The sequence below is a fragment of the Scyliorhinus torazame genome, chromosome 15, assembly GCF_047496885.1.
Source record: "Scyliorhinus torazame isolate Kashiwa2021f chromosome 15, sScyTor2.1, whole genome shotgun sequence".
Classification (NCBI taxonomy): domain Eukaryota; kingdom Metazoa; phylum Chordata; class Chondrichthyes; order Carcharhiniformes; family Scyliorhinidae; genus Scyliorhinus; species Scyliorhinus torazame.
The window spans coordinates 10,604,312-10,622,405 of NC_092721.1; the positions used below are offsets into that span (position 1 = coordinate 10,604,312).

General features: G+C 45.4%; 2 protein-coding genes across 2 annotated transcripts in view; one reads left to right on the forward strand and one right to left on the reverse strand.

The window, feature by feature from the left end:
• Positions 1-5,282, forward strand: part of LOC140391520 (G-protein coupled receptor 183-like) — a 30,297-nt gene extending 25,015 nt beyond the window's left edge. The window contains exon 2 of the mRNA XM_072476078.1: positions 489-5,282. Within this exon, the coding sequence (XP_072332179.1) occupies positions 519-1,580 (1,062 nt within the window). The 5' untranslated portion in view covers positions 489-518 and the 3' untranslated portion in view covers positions 1,581-5,282. The remainder of the gene's footprint in view (positions 1-488) is intronic.
• A 133-nt stretch (positions 5,283-5,415) lies between these two features.
• ubac2 (UBA domain containing 2) overlaps positions 5,416-18,094 on the reverse strand; it is a 353,572-nt gene continuing 340,893 nt past the window's right edge. The window contains exon 9 of the mRNA XM_072476077.1: positions 5,416-5,576. Coding sequence (XP_072332178.1) covers positions 5,553-5,576 — 24 coding nt within the window. The 3' untranslated portion in view covers positions 5,416-5,552. The remainder of the gene's footprint in view (positions 5,577-18,094) is intronic.

The following is an 18,094-nucleotide window of genomic DNA, read 5'->3' on the forward strand; positions in this document are numbered from 1 at the left end:
AGGACAACACAGAATCACCGAGCAGCCAAGTTCTGCACGCATGAGTACAGCCTCAACCAGGACCTTGGATTCTTTTCTCACTACCTTAAAAAAAAATGTATTGTATTGCAAGTCTCACTACATTTAACCCCTCACCATCTGGCCTGGGCTTGCAAAATCCTACCAGCTGTCCTGGCTTGAGACAATTCACACCTCTTTAACCTGTGATTATCCCTCTATCCAGTCGCACCGTCTGGACCTGTAAAGACTTAATTACCTGCAAAGGCTCGCATTCAAAATATCATTGGCTTTGTCTATATGTGCTGTGTTTGTGTAACCTACATCTTCAGTCTCCTGTTGAAAGAGCTACGCTCCGAAAGCTAGTGATTCCAAATAAACCTGTTGGACTTTAACCTGGTGTTATAAGACTTCCTACTGTTCTCAAATCATTGTTTGCTCATTACTGAGGAGGTACTGAACTGATATTTATTTTCTTTGTTTTTCAACAGAAGGAGGAGTTGCATCAAATCCAGAGTTAAATGGTTTCTGCCGCTTCTTATCTCACCATGAATAATTCCACAAATATAACCTGCGATGTGTACATGCACCATGAGGCGGCTAAGGTCATGTTTTCTCTCTTCTACATCATTATTCTCATTGTTGGTTTATTGGGAAACATTTTAGCGCTGCACATAACTCTCCAAAAACATCAAAAGATCAATTCGACCACATTATATTTAATCCACCTGGCTGTCTCCGACGCCCTCTTCACAGCTGCTCTACCAGCTCGAATAGTCTACACCATCCGCGGATTTGACTGGCCATTCAGGGAAATGCTGTGCAGAATTTCTGCCGTCATTTTCTACATAAACACTTACGTCAGCATTCAGTTCATGACCTGCCTGAGTGTCGACCGTTACATCGCGGTGGTGCACCCCCTTCGATTCGCCAAGTTTCGGAAAGTACAAAATGTTCGATATATCTGTGGTGCAGTTTGGGTCTTTGTCTTCATTCAGACAGCGCCCTTGCTCTTTGTGACAATGACCAAGAACAATAACGGCTTGGTGACTTGCATGGAATACCCAAACTTTGAGACAAATACCAACTTGCCCAAACTACTCCTCGGCGCTTGCTTTTTGGGATATTGTCTCCCGGTCACGGTGATACTCTTCTGCTACTCGCGGGTCAACGTGAAGCTCTGCAAGACGGCAAAGGAGAACCCATTAACCGAAAAGCTAGGCAGGAACAAAAAGGCCATCAATGTCATTCTGCTTGTTCTTCTGGCATTCCTGATATGTTTCACTCCCTATCACATCACCATCATGCAGTACATGATCCGAAAACTCATCTCCCAACAGAGCTGCTGGCAACAACAGGTCTTCAAGGTCAGCCTGCAAGTCTCTGTCTGCTTCATGAACCTCAACTGCTGCATTGATCCACTCATCTACTTCTTTGCGTTCAAGGGTTACAAAAGAAAGGTTTTGGGTATAATCAGGCGCCACTTCACATTGGCCGTCTCCTTGAAGAGCAGCTCGGAGAACAACAGCACTCCTGCCACCTTGAGTCAAATCCAAGGATCAGGGTCGGGATCAATGAATTGACACCGGCCAATCAATTGGTTTTTCACCAAAATATAATACCCTTGAGCAAAGGTGACAAATACTCGTGTTTTTTTTATAGCTGACTCAGTAGCAATCCTTTGTCATATTAAAGCTGAAGTATCACAAGACAGGGATTGGTGTTGGTACCTGATATGATGTTGTTCTTTCTCACCATTCACCCTTGTAAAATGTGCAAAGCTAATTTAGAGCATCTTATTGCTCCATCAATTTCACGCAACCTCCTTATATTTTGAGCAGGAAACTGGGAACAGTCCTTTAAGTGGCACAGCCAGTTGCACTCTTACCTCCTGAGTCAGAACGTCCTGGGTCCAAGACCCACTCCAAAGACTTGAAAAATCTAGGCAGACAGTCCCACTGTAGCACTGAGGGAGAGCCGTGGGAGCTCTCAGCGTCCAGATGGGACGTTAAAAACCGAGGCCCCATCCACCCTCTCTCTCAGGTGGACATTAAAAAAAATACCATGCCATTTTTTCGAAGAAGAACTGAAGACCTGTGTCCTGACCAATATTAATCTGTCCAATCAACATCTGGCCACGGTCGCATTGCTGTTTGTGGTGGAGATTTGCTGTGTGAACGTTAACTATGTCCTGTCCCACGTTGCAACGATAACCACACTTCAGAACAACGTCTTGGCTGCAAAGTGTTTTGGGACTTCCTGAGGTGTTGTAAAGGTGCTTTCAAGCCGTGCCCTATTTGAAGCCCACACAAAATTCATTTCTAGAACAGTGGCACGTCAAAGTGTGGGCCAATTGACAAACCATTCCTGTGTCTCTAATGTAAAATCGGACTGCAGACTTTGACTCCACTGCTTCAAGAAAAATGCTATTTCATTATTAGATTAGGAATATGTTCATATGGTTTAGTTTGGAATGTCACGTAAGGAATAATAAATGATGTTGTTATTAAAATTAGCTCTCTAACTATGGCAGTTATATATATGGGCGGCACATAGCATAGTGGTTAACACTGTTGCTTCACAGCACTAGGGTCCCAGGTTCGATTCCCGGCTTGGGTCACTGTCCGTGTGAAATCTGCATGTTCTCCCCGTGTCTGCGTGGGTTTCCTCTGGGTGCTCCTGTTTCCTCCCACAAGTCCCGAAAGACATGCTTGTTAGGTAATTTGGACATTCTGAATTCTCCCTCCGTGTACCCAAACAGGCGCCGGAATGTGGCGACTAGGGGATTTTCACAGTGGCTTCATTGCAGTGTTAATGTAAGCCTACTTGTGACAATAAAGATTATTATTATTATATCGTAAACTTTGGGCGGGATTTTCCGATCCTGCCAGTGGCGGCCATCGTTCCAGGTGGCCTGGGACAATCTAGAGAATGAGTGAAAGTCAATTGACACAATGGGTTAAATAGTCTCTATCTGTCCGTGAACTTTATTGGTTATAACAGCCTACAGGTTGTGAAAGAAAGTCTTCCCTTTCTTTCCGAATTGGTCTTATTCCATCAATTGTTTAAATTAAAATGAAGCTGTCCGTGCAAAATGGGATTTAGTCACCAGGTATCGGGTCAGACAGCTTAGGATTTGTAAAGTGTTAACCGCCATTCATTGTGAATCGCACAAATTGTAAAACAAACATTCGTGAGCAAGCTGCACCTCGACAGATACAAGAACCGATTTTCACCACATCGAGCATATTTCACCAAATACACTTGCGGCATTTCAACATACGGACAGAACCCACAATGATGGCGTTTGCGAAGGGCTTTGAATGTCATTTTCCCAGGGTGACAGGTTGCTTTTTAAAATTCCTTCCTGGGCTGGAGACGTCAATCAACATCTGCGTTCCTTCGACTCTTGCATTTAAAAAAACCCACAGTTTTCACTGCTCCATCGCTTGCAGACGTGTTCACAGTCATTTCAGCCTAAACTCTGAATCCTCCCACGCCAACTCTTTACCTCCTCCCTTTAAGATGCTCTTTGAAATCTACCTCTTTGGCCAAGATTTTGGCCACTTGGCCCAATGTCTCCTTATGCGGCTCGGGGGCAACTTCTGTCTGATCCATGAGATTTTACCGTGTTAAAGATGCTAAATAAATGAAATTCCCTTCCAAAATGGATGTACTAATGAACTACTGAAACTGTGACGGGGACTGTTTCTGAATGTATTTTTCAATATCAGTCTGAAAACAGGGGGAGAGAGGGGACTGATTACGGTGCTAGATACTCAGGAGACATTTATTCAAATCTCACCCTGACATGACTAATTTGTCAGCAGGCAGCGGAATAACAATGCCCATCCCGGTTCATCCTGTCCTTCGGGGATGTCAACTTGCCCAGTCTGGCCTACTGGTGGCTCTGGCTCTCATGGGAGCAGTCGGAGACCATTCAGCCCCTTCGAACGTGAACTGCCATTCAGTTAGAATTATAGGATCGTAGAACGTTGACAGCGTAGAAAGAGGTGACTCGGCCCATCCTGTCTGCGCCGGCTGAAAATCAAGCCATCCATCCTTATCCCACCTTCCAGAATTTGGTCCGTTACGTCACTGCAGGTTGAGGTCCAGGCGTCTTTTATATGAGTTGAGGGTTTCTGCTTCTAATACCCCTTTGCAGGCAATTGCATCAGGTCTTAACTCCAGCTGCCCACCTTCCGCAACCCTTAATCCTCTCACCCAACAAAAATCCTTCAATCACAGTTTTGACATTTTCAAGGGAGAGTTCCAGATTGCCACTCCCCAACGTGGAAAGAAACATTTCCTGACGTCACCCCCTGAATGACCTTCCCCCTTGGTCACATTTTACAGGACTGACCATGACGTCCTCTGAAGTTGCTCAGAGAGAAAACCAACAGGTCCAAAGATTCCTCATATTGTCTCTGGGCAGTGAGAGATACCCTCATCACCTCCAAGAACACATCGTAAATACAAAAATGCACATAAACAAGGCAACACTGTGAAAGCATCACAGGAACCAACCCTGTCTAGTCCATATCACTGTTTAGATAAGTTCTAATCTGGATTTTCACCAGTGGATTGCAAGCCCAGGCCTTTGCTGAACTTACTGGTGTCAAGGGCAATGGGGTGAATACTATATCTTCGAGGTGTTAAAAACCACGAGGGGTTTTGACAGAGTAAATAAGGAGAAGCTGTTTCCAATGTCAGAAGAGCGATTCACAAACACACCCAGAGGTGAGCTGAGGAAAGCGGGAAATAAATTGCGAGGATACGATCAAAGCCTTGTTTGAGAGGGAGGCAGCTGGTGGGATTAATAGCTCTTTCAAAGAGATAGCACAGACACAATGGGCAGCATGGCCTCCTTCCTTTTTTGTGCTGTTCTTTAATTACGTTCTAATTACCCTTGCTATGAAGTACTAGTTTGGATATTGGATGATGTTCCCCTGAGGGTGAAGCAGCCGGACAACATCCCCCATCCAACTCCCCCGACTTGAAGCTTGTTTCGATAAGACGCTGGACGGGAACGAACCCCAGCAAGAAAAACTAGATTCAATTCTAGATCTGTTAGAGGGAGGGAAAAGAGGAAAGGGTTAGTAAAGGAAGAAGAGATTGAAAAACAATGCTAAACAGTTCTATCCATGTACATTATATATATTGCATAACTTTAATGTCCAAACTGAGAGCACGACAGTACAAAGATATGTATTCATGTATATATATTTTTTAAACGTTAATGTCATTTCTGCACTCAGAAAATTAAATATACCATCAGCTAGTCAGTAAGCTTTTGTCCATCTCTCAGATCTCAATTGTATCTTCCTGATTCTTTACGCTGAAGAACACATTGTGTTGAAACACCTTCTTCCTGACGCTGGATCATATTTGGGTTTGAACAAAACTACACCAAGAAGGCACAAGCCAATATTTCCGATTGCACTTCTAGCAATATCAGGAAGAAAAATAACACATAGTATTTACAGGAACGGGCATTCATTCCAAATAATCCATACTGGTGTCTATGATCCACAAGTGCCTCCTCCTAGTCCTCATCAACTCACCCTGTCTGACAGCATCTGTGAGAGAGAAACAGAGTTAATGCTTCACGTCCAATGTAACTCTACTTCAGAACTAAAGAGAGGGACAAATATGATGGGTTTGATGCTGGTGAGAAAGGGGGAGGGTCAGGTAGAACAAAAGAGAAAGTCTGGGATTGGTGAGATTAAAAGATTAAAAATGTCCTGGAATGACTTCCAGTGGAGGCCATGAATTTATCGGCCGCACACCACGTGGCTCCTGCTTGGAAGCTTTCTGGCCCTTTCTGCCGGTTAATGGGGACTTAGTTTGTAAAAAGTGCAGAATAGGTGGAGGGAGTTGGTTTATCCGCCAAAGTGGAATATCAGCAGGTGACTGCTGCAACTGTACATGACTGGTGAGACCACATTTGGAGTATTGTGTGCAGTTCTGGTCACCTCACTATAGGAAGGATGTGGAAGCATTGGAAAGGGTGCAAAGGAGATTTACCAGGGTGCTGCCTGGTTTGGAGGGTAGGTCTTATGAGGAAAGGTTGAGGGAGCTAGGGCTTTTCTCATTGGAACGGAGGAGGATGAGAGGCGACTTAATAGAGGTTTATAAGATGATGAGGGGGATAGGTAGAATGGACGATCAGAGACTATTTCCTCGGGTGGATGTAGCTGTTACAAGGGGGCATAACTATAAGGTTCAGGGTGGGAGATATAGGAGGGATGTCCGAGGTAGGTTCTTTACTCAGATAGTGGTTAGGGTGTGGAATGGACTGCCTGCTGTGATAGTGGAGTCGGACACTTGAGGAACTTTCAAGCGGTTATTGGATTGGCACATGGAGCACACCAGATTGACAGGGAGTGGGATAGCTTGATCTTGGTTTCGGACAATGCTCGGCACAACATCGAGGGCCGAAGGGCCTGTTCTGTGCTGTAATGTTCTATGTTCTATCAGCATATTTTTCTATTCCGTTCCCTCTCATGTGTTTATCCTGCTTCCCTTAAAATGCGTCTATGAGGAAAATCAGAAAATAGTTAAAAAATCAAATGCAATATTCAGAAATAAACCAAACCAAGTGTTGATGTCACGAGTTTGCCGGGAAGTGATTCTCCAGGGAGAGGATCAGTACAGTCACTCATCATAGAATCCCTACAGCGCAGAAGGAGGCCATTCAGCCCATCGAGTCTGCACCGACCCTCTGAAAGAGCACCCCACCTTAAATCCACTTCCCAATAACCCCTTAACCTAACCTTCACACCCCTGGACACTAAAGGGCAATTTAGCATGTTCAATCCACCTGACCTGCACATATTTAGACTGTGGGAGGAAACCGGAGCACCCGGAGGAAACCTACGCAGACACGGGGAGGAAGTGCAAACTCAACACAGACAGTGACCCAAGCGGGAATTGAACCGGGGTTCCTGGCGCTGTGAGGTAGCGGTGCTAAGCATTGAGCGGCCATGTTGAACCAAAGTTTCTTCACATTGACAAAGTAATATACAAAGTACTTCACACCTTCACACAAAATCTCAGGGTTGAAAAGGGGAAGAGCGAAGGTGGGTTAACTTGGTGAAGTCAAACTGGAGTTGGAGATGTTGAAAACTGGATGTTACTGTGGGAGAGAGGAGAGAGTGTTCAGCGAGGAATGACCGTGGATAGAAAAATATGGCTTAAAATGATTGACACTAAAAAGCCATTTTTAAAACCAATTTTGATGGCCGTTCTGGACAATCTTTACTTGCTTTGAAAGCTACGATAGCATAAATAGAACAGCTTTCCTGTGGACTGTTTGAAAAGTTTTCCACGTTTTATTGAAAGTGTTTTTACTGTTTGGAGAAGTTCACAGTTGTTGTCTCGTCTTTCGCCTACTTTTACTTTACTGTGAGTTATTTTGGAGCATGTTTTGTCTTAATACAACAAGGAAAGTGTCTTTGAAGAGTATGCTGGGCAGTATCTGCACTCTAGACCAATAAACGAGAAATGTTTCCAATGTATGAAGTTAAAGGAATCCTCCTGCACAATTGTCATTCTATCCATATTAGTTTACAGTTCCCGTCATGAAATCGGCTATTTCACTGGAAGGTGTCCCTTTCCCAGTTGTAAAGGGTGATGTAGTGATTGATTCCGTTTTGTGCATTTCACATGTTAATTTTTTTAAATTCCCCCCTCCGTTTGGTCCTAATTACCACGTTAGTCATTGGTAGAACAGCTGGCGATCAAGAATCAAGCAGTGTTCAGTGTGAAACCTTTAATGTGCTACTTTCAATGAGAGACAGCGGCATTTTTGGAGGATTGAAATGTAACGCTCCAATGACGCACCCTTCTCTCAACTTGTCAAGTTCTGTGTCATTAAAAAATAAATTTTGTTTGGCAAATTGGAAGCCTGGTGTTTGCATTTTGCACGTAACTCTCTGCAAGTGATGTGAGTGCGAGATTTATTAGATCTGCGGTGACCGACACCATCCTTCCTGATGCTTGCTTCAACATTGCAATGCTTCCACATCTCGATGTCAGGATCTGAAAGCACGCTCCACTGTGCTTTCAAACGCAAGTGGACCATCACAGAATGAACCTGTCACCCAAACGGGCAGGAGCATCAATACAATGTTCAAGTGATGCTGAAATAAAATCATAAGCTGCCTGCGTCCTTTTCCAACCTTTACATCAGTTTCACACTGCTTTGCAAACCTGGGCCGGCTCCATGCCAGTGCCGAAACTCAGTGATGTATATTTTATTTGCTTGGTTGAGGTGTGGCACTGAGGGAGCATTTTCCAAATTTCTAGTCATCCTCTTTCAGATGAAACTATGTCTGCCTGACCGGGTGGATTTTGAAAATTGCAGTGACACTATTCACAAAAGAGCTATGTCAATAATATTTATTCTTCTTCCACCACCAGAATAGGTAATTGATCATTTTTCTTGTCTGTTGCTGTGTACAAATTGGTGGCTATATTAATCTACACAACAACAGCGACCACACTATTAAAGTAATTCATTAACTTGTCTGAAATCCGGAAAATTGTCTGATGCTCTTTTCTCTTTCTCCTCCCCAGAGTGTTTCTTTGTTAAGATCAAAGCTTACCCACCAGCTCCTTCCTCACCCTCACTCAGGATCCTAAGCCTGTGATATTTGGTCCTCACCCAGCTTTCTCCTCAGAGGGTCGTAGAGGAGCAGTGGGTTGTGTCCCTATCTCTGGGCCGGAAGCCCTGGGTTCAAGACCCGCTTCAGGACCCGATGGTCACGGAAGTCTGTTCATAATGTGGCCAAACAGGTTGACCTGTCAATCCTTCCAAGAGTTTCCCGGTCAGCAGTACTGCCAAGGGCAGTGGCAGATCACTGCAGCATTTTGCCAAATGTAGCCATGGAGCAATCCAATAGACGGCATGGTCACTGCTGCCATCTTAGTACATGGTACCTGGAGGCGGGGGATAGTAGAAAATTACAACACTAAAGAAGGTGGTTTGATCTGTAGCTTTATTGCTGCTTCATTGACTGAGCATTCCCGCATAGTCAAATATCCCTGCCTTTTGTCCATAACCCTGTAAGTTCCTCATCCCTGAGCACCTGCCCAATTCTTTAAAATAATTGGTTATGGAATCTGCTTCCACCTTTTCCGGTTCCAGGACTGACAACCCTCTGATTACTCTCCAGAAACCTTTCCATTTTCCTGAAAACCTTTACCAGGTCACCACTGTTAGGTCTTCTCTGCTTCAAGGAGAACAATTCTAACTTTTGCGAACAACATATTGACAAACCTCCTTTACACCAAATGATTCGTATGCTTCTTTCAACCACCTTATTAACTTGCTTGTCACCTTCAAGGATTTGTGTATATGGACACCAAGGTCTCTGTGTCCAGCTATACTTTACCATATACTATCTTTCCAAATTTATTTTCCCAAAGGCCATCGGTTTACACTTCTCTGCATTCATTGCCCATCTCAAACTGTCCTCGAGAAGATGTTGTTGAGCCATCTTTCTGACCCACCAGTCTTTCCACCGGGGGCGGTGGAAATTGACCTTTTCAGAAGCTGGTTAAGACCCAACCACATGTGGGCAGCACGGTGGCTCAGTGGTTAGCACTGCTACCTCACGGTGCCGAGGTCCCAGGTTCGATCCCGGCTCTGGGCCACTGTCCGTGTGGAGTTTGCACATTCTCCCCGTGTTTGCATCGGTTTCATCCCCACAACCCAAAGATGTGCAGGGTAGGTGGATTGGCCATGCTAAATTGCCCTTTAATTGGAAAAATGAATTGGGTACTCTAAATTTAAAAAAAAAGAGTCAACCACATGGCTGTGGGTTTGGAGTCACATGTAGGTCAGACCAGATAAGGACGGCAGATTTCCTCCCCATCAATGAATCATTTTTTTTTCCAATTAAGGAGCAATTTAGCGTGGCCAATCCACCTACCCTGCACATCTTTGGGTTGTGGGGGTGAGACCCATGCGGATACGGGGAGAATGTGCAAACTCCACACGGACAGTGACCCAGGGCGATCCTCAGCGCCATGGGGCAGCAGTGCTAACCACTGCGCCACCGTGCTGCCCTACCCCTCCCATCAATGAATCATGATGGGATTTTACAATAAACAATCATAGTTTCATTGGGTGGGGTTTTCCAATGCTGCCTGCTGTGGGCATTGTTGCAGACAGGACCGGAAAAAAGGATGGACCAGAAGGATTTCCACGGCAGACAGCAAAAGCGAGCTCACGGTCATCATCGCTGAGTCGAGTTTCCAGGATTAGACGTTAACCGAATTCAAGTTCTACCAGATATCATGGTGGGGATTTGAATTTGTGTCCGCAGAACATTACTTGGGTCTGTGAATTACTAGTTCAGTGACATTACGAATACTCTACAACGTGAGAGACTTGTTAGGCCATTGCCAAAGGCGGTCAAGAGTCACTGAGGATCTAGTCACAAGAAGTCAGACTGGGTAAGGACGGCAGATTGCCTTCACGGAAGCAAGAACATTAGCGGATGGATGAAATTCCATCAGCTGCTGTGGTGGGATTTGAACCCATATCCCTGGAGCATTAGCCTGGGTCTCTGGATTACTGATGACATTACCGCTGTGCCACCGTCTCCATCATGACATTTCCATGAATAAAAAATAGTCGATCATTAGGCAGAAACTAATTGAAGGAAGTTGCTGATCCCAAAGTTTCTTTTTAAACAATTGATATTGTTTCCTCCCACAGTCCAAAGATGTGCAGGCCAGGTGGGTTGACCATGCTACATTGCCCCGAAGGTTGGGTGGGGTTCCGGGGTTAGGGTGGGGCTTTGGGCCTTGGTAGGGTGCTCTTTTGAAGGGTCGGTACGAATTAGATGGACCGAATGGCCTCCTTCTGTGCTGCAGGGACTCTACGATTCCATTGTGTGGGTGTCACTGGCTAGGCCAGTATCTATTGCCCATCCCTAATTCACCCTTGAGAACAGTAAGAAGTCTTACAACACCATGTAAGTAAGACTTCTTACTGTGCTCACCCCAGTCCAACGCTGGCATCTCCACATCATGACCGTTGAGAAGGCAGTGGTGGCACTTATACCCTGAGCTGCCGCAGTCTGTGTGGTGTAGGTACACTCTCAATTCTGTGAGGGAGTGAGTTCCAGGATTCTGACCCAATGACAGTGAAGGAATGATGAAATATTTCCCAGTCAGTGTGGTGTATTGATAGGAAGGGAATAAATACCGAGGCCAATGCATCCAAGGTAAGAATAATAAAGCAAAATCCTGGTTTTATTCTGTCTTATTCGTAAACATACCTGCAAAAGACTTGTGGCTATCTTACACTTGAGTTGTAAGTTCTGTCTTACTGGACTGCCTTATTAGACAGAGTCAATAACATGCTTTTAAGATTTCTAGACACTTACTAAAATCTTATGGCTTTCAAGTTTCACATTAAGCCATAAATAAAGCTTGAAGTGACGAAATAACGCTTCACAGCGCACTTACGTTTTATATTTTCATTAAGTGCCCTGCAAGGCTCCCTCTTGCAGTCAGTTTTGACAACCGCTGTATCAGCAGTCTAGACATCTGACGATGAGCTAATGTGAAAACTAAATGTTGAGACGGTTTCACACTGCGTGACTGTTGCTTTGTAAAAGTGAAATTTGACAAGTCAGAAAGCTTCAGGGTTTTAATTTTCATGAAAGATTTTTTAATGTTAAAATGCATTGTGTAATTCACACACAGATGCACACACAGATACACACATACACACTTACCACACACACACACAAAGATACACACACACTCATACATACACACACACACTTAAGCACACACAGATACACACTCAGATTCAGATGCACACACACTTACACATACACCCATACATTCACACACACATGTGCACACATGCCCACACACATACATACACAAACACATACACACATATATACCATGGAGTCAGTGTTAATTATCTGTGGCTGCAATGGTTGTTGTAAATTTGTTTTAAAATTTAGAGTACCCAATTCATTTTTTTCCGAATTAAGGAGCAATTTAGCGTTACCAATTCACCTACCCTGCACATCTTTTGGGTTGTGGGGGCAAAACCCACGCAAACACGGGGATAATGTGCAAACCCCACACGGACAGTGACCCAGAGCCGGGATCGAACCTGGGACCTCGGCGCCATGCGGCCACGGTTGTTGTACATTTTTAACACTTTGCAAACACTTTTTCATAGAAAGCTGTGTTACAAATTGCACAATTAAATAAAAAATGTTTCAGAACAACTTGACTTGAAATTCAAATGTGATGATTTATCTATGTGGGGGTAAGATACCTTTGTATATATGGGGGTTGGTTTCAATTCCAACAGTGATTCTACTGTGCTTAGAGAGCGTTACAGTGTAAAGAGTAAATTGAACCAGTAGTGGTTGCTTAGCAACTCGGGGCCATGTGAGATAGAAAACGCTTTTGAATTTAGTTTAGCTGAATTTGTTGGCCATTGGAATCAGGACAGTGGGGAGTGAGAATCTCCCAACTCCACCAGAACAAGGAAGCTGCAAAGAGGCAGGCTTCCCAAGAAAACATGTACAATCCAGATGACCAGGGAATTGGGATATAAAGAATGTTTTAAGAAGAATGAAGTTAGGAGAACAAACCAAGGTATTATTCAGGAGAATTCAAGGGGAAAAGTAAGCAAAGTGTTGTGCTTTAAAGAGACAGTTGCAGTAACCAGACATAAAGTGGTAAAGCAGACTTCAGAGGTAAACCATAAGCCTGATGACATCTTAACAGTATCTGAGAATCAATAGTTAAAGCAATTGTGAACTGTTTGTACAATAATCAAGACAAAGAAAGTGGTAAAACTTGGATACTGGATTTGTTGTTAAAAGTGGCGTGGACGTTTTGTTTCAAAGAGTCATTTGGAAAACCGAGACTGAATTTCAGAGTGCAAACCACAAATGGAAAGAATTATTGTGAAAGAATATTTTAAACTGTGTTTTTTTTGAAAGTGGAGTTTGGAAACTCTCATGTGACAATCATCTGGGGGGGGGGGGGGGGGGTTCAGAGAGGAAATCCACAGCCATTCACTTGAGGTTTAGAATGGAAAGTATATTTGATCGCAGCCATCTTGTGTGTTCAAAGGAAAGTTGTGTAACTGAGATTGTTGTTGTTTAAGATATACTTTGGAATGCATGTTAATGTTAAGAACCTGTGTGTATTTGTTAAGCTAAAAGGGAAGTAAAGTAATTGACAGTCCTGTGATTCTGTTCCTCCACGTTTTATTAAAAAAGTAAAGGTTATGGGGCGGGATTCTCCATTTGGGAGACCTACATTCTCCTGCGGAGGTGAATTGAAACCAGTTTGCAATCCCCCTGGGAGCGCAAACCAGCAGGAACTTCCGTTTTCCTTGCCATGCAAAGTTGTACATCGTGTGGAATGTAAGGGATTCCCGAGTTGCACAGCTGACCAACCCTCATGCGCATCGCAAAGAAACCCGAATTCCCCCCCACCCCCCCCCCCCGCCCCCTCCCCCGCCCCTGCACCGCATCCCTCCCCCCATCCCTGGAATACCTGGCTGCCCCACCTACCCCCAAGTACGGGAGTGACCTGACTCCCCCCCCCACCCACCCCGGTACCCCTATAATAGGGAGATCCTCCCTCAGGACCACTGTAATAGGGAGACCCCCCCTCCCCCCAGGACCCCTGTCATAGGGACTTCCTGGGCCCCAGTATAGGGAGAGTCCCTCCCCCCCCCCCAGGCACCCCTGAAATAGGGGTACCCTCCACAGGGACACTCCGCCTAAAAGGACCCCCCCACACACAGACCCCTCCCAGAAATGAGGTCCGTGTCTGGAAGCTGTAGAGCAGTCCAGAGAGGGGCGATGAGAGGAATTACAGGTGTACCACTTGCCTTGATGCTCCACTTGCCCATTCCTGGAAGGGGAGCAGCAGCACGGTAGCACAGTGGTTAGCACTGTTACTTCACAGCGCCAGAGTCCCGGGTTCAATTCCTGGCTTGGGTCACTGTCTGTGCGGAGTCTGCACGTTCTCCCCGTGTCTGCGTGGGTTTCCTCCGGGTGCTCCGGTTTCCTCCCACAAGTCCCGAAAGACGTGCTTGTTAGGTGAATTGGACATTCTGAATTCTCCCTCTGTGTACCTGAACAGGCGCCGGAATGTGGCGACTCGGGGATTTTCACAGTAACTTCATTGCAGTGTTACTGTAAGCCTACTTGTGACAATAAAGATTATTATTATTGTTATTAGCTATCACCTGTGTCTGATTCGCACAGATCCATTAGCTGCTAGGCATTCATAGCTTTTGACCAGTGGTCTATGATTGACAGCTCGTACAAACCATCTGCAGCTTTGATTCATTCATCTCCCTTCACCATTCATAGGCCTAAGTGGTGAAACCCTAATGTTTACAAACAGTGACCATATCAATGAGAGGTAAGTGCAGTGAAATCGTACGCTTGAGTGATTGGAATGCACTTAGCGCTTGAAATGTACTTGCAAAGTCCATCACGCCAGGGCCATACTGGTAAGTGATCCACGGCCACGTGACTCAGGGCACGGGGACTGGTGAATCACGGAGGGCCTAAGCATAGGACGCCAGGCCTGCTAAATGGAAGCAAATAGCTCCATAAGACCCATTTGCAGCCCCCCGCCTCCGGCGCACGGTCGTGGAACTTTTTCCTGCCATCAACGGGAGGTCGGAGCATTGCGATCAGTTCAGGTCCCTCCGTCGATCCCGATTTTGTCCCGGCGCCCGATTCTCTGTCCCATCGGGGAACGCGATCCCAGAGTCCCGGATGGAGAATGCCGCCCATGGTCTTCTGAGCCAGGGTTCCACTCTGGAATCTTCCCGTCCAGTTATAACAACAACTGGGATCGTAACAGGGGTCAATCAACAATACTTCAACAGAACAATCTGGTCAGGATCAAATTGTATATGTTGTGTTGCCCGATGATGTATTTTCTTTTATTCCCTTTTCTTCTCATGTACTTAATGATCTGTTGAGCTGCTCGCAGAAAAATACTTTTCACTGTACCTCGGTACACGTGACAATAAACAAATCCAGTTCAATCCAATCCAATCCAATTGCTGTTTGTGTAAATTTGCTGTGTGCTTCTTAACTTTTTATTTTTCACAGGCTTTGCTGGCTGGATCAGCATTTATTGCCCATCCCTAATTGCCCTTCAGAAGGTGGTGGTGAGCTGCCTTCTTGAACCGCCGCAGTCCCTGAGGTGTAGGTACACCCAGAGTGCTGTTAGGGAGGGTGTTCCAGGATTTTGTCCCAGCGACAGTGAAGGAACAGGGATATATTTCCAAGTCAGGATAGTGAGTGACCTGGAGAGGAACCTCCAGGTGGTGGAGTTCCCAGGTATCTGCTGCTCTTGTCCTGCTAGGTGGCAGTAGTTGGAAGGTGCTGTCGAAGGAACCTTGGAGAGTTGCTGCTACTTTTCCGACATTACAAGAGCCGCCACATTTCAAAGAGAATATTTAATTGGCTGTGAAGCTCTTTTGGACATTCTGAGCTGCTGGCATGATCCAGATATTTATTAGTCCTTCCTTTTATTCATGTGTTTAATATTTCAGGTTGGCAACAATACCCGTTCCCCCAAAATGAAATCTATTTTACAGCTTTTGTTTCAACCTTGCGTTTCCCCTCTGCTGATTGCAACTTCCTTCCTGACAAAGATAAAGTGTGCAAGATGCTTTGAAGCCTCTGGTTAAAATAGCTGTGTGAAGAAATGTATTGAACCAAGTGTGGTAAACACCACTAGTAGTATATTGTATGTATTACGGCACTGCCCGTACATTACAGGTACAACGGCAAACCCCTGCCTGCTGGCTCCTCCCAGCAGGCGGAGTATAAATGTGTGTGCTCGCCGTGCTGCAGCCATTCTGGTTCCAGCTACAGGAGGCACAACATTTTTTTCGATAAAGCCTCGATTATTCCACCATTCTTGTCTCGTGGTAATTGATGGTACATCACCAATGTCTGAATAATTCTCCAATTTATCACTCAGTGTTGCAGAGTGACTGACTCCCAGTTTCTCTCCGACTGCACAGTCGAAGCGATCAGGAGGACTGGGTATAAATTTCTATTCCAGAACTGAGACCAACGCTCATTAGACCATAAGACCATACGACATAGGAGCAGAATTAGGCCACTCGGCCCATCGAGTCTGCTCTGCCATTCGATCATGGCTGATATTTTCTCATCCCCATTCTCCTGCCTTCTCCCCATAACCCCTGATGCCCATTCAGAGAGAAGCTGAACAGAATTAATTGCACACAATGCCTGCTTGAATATATTCTTCGGTTTCAAAATTCCAACTGACCTGGGTTCACCTACATCACCTCCCAGCCAAGCTGGAAAGTAGGTAATCTTCTCGTCTCCTGTGAACGGAAATTCCAGAAGACAGGAGCCTCACCTATTGCGTGTCCTTCCCTGGCCATCTCTCAATGGTACCTTCAGAAACTCCAGACAAGATTAGCAAGTCAACTTGCTAATTGGGGAATTGTAGGCATATCTCCATGTGGGAGATGCCACTGTGAGATCCAAAGGAGAACTTTGTCAGGATGGAGGACGTGTTAACCTCAAAGAAACGGAACCTAAATCTCAGGGAGTGAATGCTGAGGTACTGCAGTTTGCTATCCATTCTGATGCTTTGACAACATGGACAACGAACAAAGAGCCTATTGGTAAGCTGAATGAATTTGAGATGTGGACATAGGGGAGGATGTTCCACATGTCCTACACAGACAGAAAGGCTAATGGGGGAATGCTGGGTGGTTGGAGAAAAGGGGAAATTTGTGTATAATATCAAGAAAGAAAGTTACAATTCTCCCATAGATTAATTCGGAAAATGGAATGGGGAAGTTGAGGCTGAGAAGGGATTTGATAGATGCGCTCAAAGTCGCAAAGGCTTTGGACAGAGTGGATAGAGGGAAATGGTTTGCATTGGTGGAAGGATTGAGAACGAGATGGCGCAGATATTTTTAAGATAATTGGTGAACAAAGCGATGAGGATATGAGGAAAAGCCTTTTTGTGCAGCGAGCGGTTAGGGTCTGGAATGAGCGGCCTGAGAGGTGGGTTCAAACAGAGGATTCAGAAGGGAATCAGATTGCGGTTATCTGAAAAGGACGAACGTGACAGGATACAGGGTGAAGGCGGGAGAATCGCACGAAGCAAATTGCTCATTCGGTTGGCCGGTGCAGACACGATGGGCCGAATGGCCTCCTTCTGCGCGGAAACGGCTCCGTGATTCTGTGATAGACGGAAGACAGAGACAGTTATTGGATGGGAAGATCGTTGGAAAACATAGGATCGGGAATCAAGGGACAGACACAATGGAATGGATGGGGTTGACCTGTGCAGAATGTGTAAGGGCAGCACAGGGCCGGCAGAAGTGGAGATCCAGGATAGTCAATCTTGTGGGGGAAAATGGCTAACAAACAAATGAACATCAGCATACCTCAGAACTCCCTCATGCACCATGTAAAGTATTTGACTAAAGGGTTACCAAAGTAACAACACTCTCGTTCTGACCACAGGTCAATTGTTTCGCTGAAGAGTCGGCCAGCAATACCAACTTGCATTTATATAGCGCCTTTGCGGCAGTAGAATATCTCAAGGTGCTTCAGAGGACGGCCATTGGATAAACTTTGGTGCTGAGCTTCGTAACGAGAGTTTAGGGCAGGTGCCTACAGTGTGATCCAAGAGGTAGGTGTGAAGGAGTGTGTTAAAGAGGAGAGGGAGGTAAAGGGAGGGTATTACAGCACTCGGTGCTCAGACAGCCAATGGTATGGCCGGCCTGTGGGGAGTGATGGAAACTGCAATGAGGATAGAATTGGAGGAATGCAATGAGGTTGGAGGATTGTGGGGCTGGAGGAGATGTCAGAGATAGGGTCAGGGAGGAGGGATTTGAACACAAGGTGAGAATTTTAACATGGAGGCCCTGCTGGAACGATTGCTAGTGTAGGTTAGTGAGCACGGGAGGGGGGGATGGGACGAGGGATGGGACGAGGGGCAAGTAAGCAATGTGATGTATTGTGTGTAATTTACTGCCAAGCACCAGATTAGCAACCCCAAAATCTGC